The following is a 6336-nucleotide window of genomic DNA, read 5'->3' as shown; positions in this document are numbered from 1 at the left end:
GTGGCCATCGGGTGACGTTTTGGTGCCTTTAATGGGAAGTGACATCACTTTATGCAAATATCATTTTCTTCTCTTTTATCTTGAGCTCACTGTTGCCAGCTCAAATGAATGGATTTGCACTTAAGGGGTCTGAATCAAATATTTGTCGTAACAAGCCTACTGTGCAGCGGACGGCGGCAAGTAAGGCAAGTCGTAGTCCGGAACGCACCCAAACATGCTCATGAGACGTTCCTGAAGCACAAAATGCCACAGCGGTGTCGCCCCCTAGTGGCCGGCAGGCAGAGTTGCGCCCCCCAGGTGCAGCCAATCGCGCCATTAGAGTGGCAGGAGGGGACGAGGCCAACTTTTAGCAGGAGGTCCAAAACGCCCTGAAACGTCCGTCATGGCTGCCGATGACTTGAAAATGTTGAGCGGGTCTTTGCACGTCATCCCAAGCGGCCGGCAACTGCCGAGGACGCCACCTTTGACCGCAGTGAAGAAACGCTTGGACTTCTCCATCAAGGAGGAAGAAAGTCCCGTTGCGGCATCCCGTCCGAACGCGGAGGTTCGTGCATTTCTGGCTCGGTTTGCAGCTCGGGCGGTGACCTCGTGACCTGTGTGTGACTTTGATCCCAAGGGGGACAGCGGGGATCCTTCTGCGACAAACTTGTTTACGTTCAACGCTTCGGACACAAAACCAGGTGCGTCGTTTTCGAGCACGCTCCTCAAGACGTGCGCGTTTGTCTTTGGCATCCCAAAAAATACAAAATACAAATAATCGTAAAACGACCAAACACAAATGTCATTGTAAATCGGGTTATTCCACAATTGGAGTACAGAAACATTTGCTGTTAAATTAATATTTCTTTGTTGTTAAAAATAATAATCGTAGTTGTTCTGAGAGCAAATTGACCACTTTGACTTGAAATGTGTTTTTTCCCAAAATGTTGACGTCCTCCAATTTTGGCACGAGGCAGCATCATTAATGATCTGGTCTCATTTTCAGACCTATTGGCGTAAATGACGTTGAATAACTTCCGGCAGAAGTTGCTCATGCTTGTAATAGTTCTAAGCACATTTTTCCAAAGGTGTCAAAGGTCACAACAACATGCGTCACGTTCAGTATTTTAATGTCTTTATTGTAATGCAGTCAATTGTTTTGATTAGTTGCTGCTTTTAATAGATACAATCATCCTTTTCTTTTTTACTAAATCATGCATGTTTCTTGAGGGTTTGTCCAAATAAGACAAATATGGATACCATGGAATTTGAACTTGATACTTATTGAGACGTTTATAAACTACAACTGTTGTTGCTGCGCTGACATTCTATTGTTATGTCAATTGTTTTATGTCTCGTGGTGCAGGTTTTTGTTTTACTTTACATTGTAAGGATGTAATTGTCCTTATTTCTTGTTTTAACTTGTTTTTAAAAAAAGGGGGCGGGGGCAGTGCGGGAAAAGCTGGCACCAAATGTGAGATTTCTGATTTTCCATTTCCAGTGATTAATATTATTATGAAATCTGTTGGATGCATGTTTGGACATCTTAGTGGGTGCGATGCTCAAACGCGGGCCTTCTTTCAAGGTTTTGCCGGTTACGCTGGCTCGCTGGTGAATGGCATGAAGGGCTATCGGTTAACAGAGGCTGACCTGGACTTCATGAGAATGATGCAAGTGGGAAAACGCGTCAAGCAGCTCCAGGTGGGTTTTCGGTCAAGCGGTTCCGGATGCACAAGTCGGGGAAAGCAATTTGTCTGTGCGCTCTTCAGGGAATGCTGGACGTCCTGCAAAAAGATGTCAAGGTCCTGGAGAACGTGCAAGCTGATCTTAAGGAGGTGAGCTGACCACACGCTATGCTAACTCGACATTGCATACAGATTGATTGATTGATTGATTGATTGATTGATTTTTTCCACACTGGCTGCTCTGAATACGTCGACTCGACCAAAAGCCTCGTTTAATTATGATTTTTATTATTATTTTTACTACAGCTTATTCATGACCATTTATGATTTTGGTTTGTTTCTCTCAAATTGCATAATATTTTTAACCATCACTTCTTGTCATAAAGATCAATCTAACCGTTATTATGAATCTGTTAACATTCCAGTGTTTTTAACAGTTCACAATACCATGATACAAACAAGTGTGTCGTTTTTTGGGGTGCTTCTTAGCCACAGTACCTTTTAACAGTAACTTTTTTCTTCCATTGCTAATCATTTTTTTCTCCTGTCAGCAGAGGGCGCTCCCTCCCCCTTTTTTAAACTAAAATGGAGTTCTTCTCCATGGTGAGCAGAAAATATCAAACTTGCCTCATTTTCAACATTGGAGTTCTATAAGCCATTAAATCCCTCTTTTGGAAACTAAAAATACAACATGAAATTGCTCCAAATGTTGGAAATGAAAAAATACACAAAACATTCAAGCCACCCAACACAGAATGTTCTATTTTCAATCGCGACTTTTTCGTTCAAAAATGGTCAAAGCCTATCGTAAAGAATTTATTAGGCAAATTGTTACAGAGAGCAGCTTCCAGAACGATGCAAATTTTCAATCCCGTCAATATCAAGGATATTGAATTAACCAGCAGGAGTTGGCGGCAAAGTGTATCAACAAGCAAGCCATCGATCAGCTTTCAAAACGATACTTTGTTGCTTTATGGAGGTGAAAAAGAAAAAAGAAAAAGTTGAGTGTTTGTGCTGGGAAAATGTGAAACTGCTTAAAATGTCTTGTGACTGTCAGTTTTCCACATGCTTGGAGCTTATAAAGCACCAACAGCAGTTGTTTGGAGCGCTGACGTCTTCGGTCAAAGGGTTTGAGCTGGAGTTCAAGTCGCTGCTGGCCGCGGTGACCGAAGACGCAGATAAGCAGCAGGCAGCCAATCGTAAGAAGACGACGAAGACGACCCATCGGTATGTTTGGACCTCATCTCGTGCTGCGCTCGTTACATGTCATTATTTATGGGAAATTCCCTCCGTTGGTGTCGCTCAGGAAAAAGGTGGACACAAAGGAGAGCGAACAGCTGGCGGAACAATTTGGTGGTGGCCAGGTGAGGGCAAAAACAAACGCTGGGTAGAATTTAGTGCCATCTGGTGGTTCACTAATAGAATGCAACAATTTTGAAACGCTCGTGTGCGCACACACACGCACACACACTATGGCGCCTCAGACAGACCACAATTTGCAAGCCAACTAGCAATTATTTAGAGTGGGAGAGCAACCAACCTGGCGAGCAGGAGCGGCTGGCAGGCAACAACACTAGCAAGAATTAGCTGGCGCGGCTAGTGCGAAAAAGCTAGCAAAACGCTAGCGATGAGGCAAAACGGAGCCAGACGAACTGCGTGACCCCGACTCGGTGGGCTCGGCCAAGACCACCCGCAGGTCCCGACTGAGGAAGGTGAGCGGCAGTTAACCCATCGGGTTCGACACAAACTGCAACTACTTATCGGGCGACGCAGAAAGATGGCGGTGAAACATGTCAGCCTCCTGTAGTGCCGTGAGTACTAGACCTACAATTATTTATATATATATATAAATTATGTTTTCTTGTCATAGCATATAATTTTCCTATTATTGAAATGAATAGTAGGCCTTTTAAAGTAGTTCACCAGATGGCGCTAAATAATACACATTGTTGATGAACAAATAAAGCTTTTTTAATTCCGTTTTTTTAATTTTTTTATTTAGGTTCAGGAAATAATGAGAGAGTGGTCCGAACTGAAATGTAAAGTGGCTCAACTGGAGGTGAGTAGCCATCTTGGCTTCAAGTCTTGATTTTCGTTTTCACTCTAACATCCAAACGCTTGAAATAGTTGGCCAGAGGAAAGGCGGTTCCGCCCGTAGCGGCGTCGAAGGCGGATCTGCCCGCCGGCAGGAAAGCAGCCGACAAGGACGCAAGAGCGAGCAAAGCCAAAAGCAAAAAATCACCTTCCAAGTCCACCAAGGCGACGATTCCCGAAGCAGCGGCAGGACCGCAGATTGTGTCCGACGAGTCCAAACCTGCGGGGGGCGCCCCAGGGCGACCGAAGGCCGGCAGACGTGCGAAGGCCGCCGCGTCGCAGGCGCAAAGCGCCAAAGAGCAAGACCGCGCCAAACGGCCTCAGCCAATCGGGACGAGCGTCACGCGGCGGCAGCAGCGGCAGGGAGAGGAAATTGTTCTGCGGCGCTCCAAGAGGATTGCCGACCGGCACGTGAAGTAGACTTCAATTCCAACGTTTTTATTTATTTGTACAAACAAACTTCCAATAAACTCGCTGTGGCGCTTTTAAAGAGCAGGAGCAGTTGATGAGGATTGTCTCGAACCTTTAATGATGATCACGCGCCACGATGCTCTTTTCTTTTGCATAGGAAGGCAATCGAATTACGAGTTTGATTTCTGATGCCCAAATAAATGCCGAGGCAGACATTTTTATTCTGCACGTGTAAAAAGCCACTTTAACTTGACACCTAACCTGCCAATAACATTATTTCTGACGCTAATATCGGACTTTGCATGCGGCGTCTTGCGCAACATTCACTGATGTGTGACGCGTTCACTGCCAAGATGTCCGATTGGCCCTGAGCCAATGGCAGGGCAGCTTTTCCATGCGGGGGGGAAAAAAAACAACTTGGGTTTGGGTACGGTATCGACATCGGCCGATACTGCGAGACTGGGTATCGGGGCCCAACAACCGGTATCGGAACAACACTAGTCCAAATTGAACGTGTGTGTGTGCAAAACAATTTAGGACGGCCAATAACGGCTTTACCAACTGCGCAGTGCGACCCGGGACACGCTGGAGAGACGTCCGTCTCCCGGCTGGCCTGGGACCGAACGCCTTGGGATCCCGTCAGAGGAGCTGGTTGAAGTGGCTGGGGAGAAGGAAGTCCGGGCTTCCCTCCTCGTGACCCGATCCCGGATCAGCGCTAGTAAAAGGGTGGAGGCTTCCGTACCATCTGAGAAGAATGTGAAGCATAATCCAATTCCTCACATTTCCGGATTGTGTTTTTCTAAGCGTTCCTTGTGATTTCGACTTGGACTCAGTAATCACTCGGATGGGAATGGCGCATCGTGATTTTATTTGTGAGCAGCGGGTTTTGCACCTTCAGTCTGTCAGGCTGATGTTTAAACCTTGAGCTTCTCCTGTTTGTTTGTTTTTCTTCCGGTAAGCCAAATGCTCACAATGAGTGCAATTATGCTCCCGGGCCGCTTCGTGGCGTTTGTTGGCTCGATGTCCCGTTGTTAAGCGTAATGACCTTTCAGCAGTCTGACATGTTTGGAACAATGAGTTTATTTGGAAAAAGGTTTTCCAAAAACTGGACTGCCCCGTTCCCGCTTGCCAAAGCTGGAACCTCTTGCAGGGAGAAGCGGAACGCGAATTCTCCGATTGTTTCCCTGACAGGCGGCGCAGAGCGCCGGGACCCGGGCCCAAGCCGTACATTCTTGATGTCTGGCTGCAGGTCCCACCGTCACCTTGTGAGATCACAACCATCGCCACACATTCCAAAGGTCCTGGCAAGACTTCTAATTCCGGTTACGTTTCTTGGGGTTGCTATCGGTTCATTTTGTCACTGAGGCGGTTTAAATGCGCGGGAGTGGAAAGTGGCAATCTCGCCATTGTGAGCCAAAATGCGCACGCAGCGTTCTGATTGGTCCTCATTCAGCCTCCGCAAACCGCAGCAATCCTGCGTCATGAGTTGATGGCTGCCGACGTTGCGCCGTCAATGGAATCCGCCGCCGCCGGTCCAAACGGGCTCTGCTGGCAAAGGAAGAGAGAGCGGCGGCGGTTGATCAAACAATGACCCCTGACCCTTAATTTCCTGTCGGCCTCGCGTTGCCTAATTCACCGTCTACGTTGCCAAGATTTGAAAGTGCAAATGCTCATCATGGGACTTGCGGCGGGCGAATATGGATGCTAAACATGCAAACTCTTTTACTGGAATTTTCGTCATGTTGACCGTCGGTGACGTTGCGTCACGTGCGGCAACTCATCTCATGACTTACTTTTTGCGGTCAAGTAATCAGACTACAGTTACTAGCGATTTGTTGCTCATATTTACTTCCACTTGCAGGTAACATCACTCTTTCTGATAGTAGCACTGAAAATGAATAGTTTATGAAAAATAAAACGCCCAACGAGCTGTTGAATTGTGTGTTACCTTGAAAGCGTCTCGACTGCTTGCCGTCATTCATTTCGTCAATCATTTTTTGGGTTGATCCAAGTTTGATTGCTTTCGGTCCCCTTTCATTTCTTTAGTTGAAAGAATGAAATCAAATAAAAAATTATTGAATTGAATTGAAAGTCCATCCATTTTCTGTACCGCTTGTCCTCACAAGGGTCGCGGGGTTGCTGGAGCCTATCCCAGCTGGCTTCGGGC

At 46.6% G+C, this 6336-nt stretch overlaps 1 protein-coding gene across 1 annotated transcript; it reads left to right on the top strand.

Annotated features, from left to right (window-relative positions):
- Positions 1 to 382: 382 nt before the first annotated feature.
- LOC147180098 (uncharacterized) lies at positions 383 to 5715 on the top strand. The gene is made up of 8 exons (XM_086067109.1): positions 383 to 544; positions 617 to 680; positions 1565 to 1680; positions 1749 to 1814; positions 2722 to 2891; positions 2971 to 3028; positions 3667 to 3723; positions 3792 to 5715. The coding sequence occupies exons 1-8, from the start codon at positions 383 to 385 to the stop codon at positions 4176 to 4178; spliced, it is 1080 nt and encodes a 359-aa protein (XP_085923235.1). The 3' UTR covers positions 4179 to 5715.
- Positions 5716 to 6336: the final 621 nt, after the last annotated feature.

The sequence above is a fragment of the Leptonotus elevatus genome, chromosome 2, assembly GCF_054856555.1.
Source record: "Leptonotus elevatus isolate MCC_2025b chromosome 2, RoL_Lele_1.0, whole genome shotgun sequence".
In the NCBI taxonomy this organism is placed as follows: domain Eukaryota; kingdom Metazoa; phylum Chordata; class Actinopteri; order Syngnathiformes; family Syngnathidae; genus Leptonotus; species Leptonotus elevatus.
The sequence above is the reverse complement of the archived record's forward strand: the minus strand, read 5'-3'. Positions and strand labels throughout refer to the sequence as shown.

What these genes read in the sequence shown, in the direction of transcription:
- LOC147180098 (XM_086067109.1), top strand. Translation starts at nt 383, where the DNA reads ATGGCTGCCGATGACTTGAAAATGTTGAGCGGGTCTTTGCACGTCATC. An exon ending in CATCCCGTCCGAACGCGGAG is followed by an intron (nt 545 to 616) that starts GTTCGTGCATTT and finishes TTTGATCCCAAG; the next exon opens with GGGGACAGCGGGGATCCTTC. An exon ending in CGCTTCGGACACAAAACCAG is followed by an intron (nt 681 to 1,564) that starts GTGCGTCGTTTT and finishes CCTTCTTTCAAG; the next exon opens with GTTTTGCCGGTTACGCTGGC.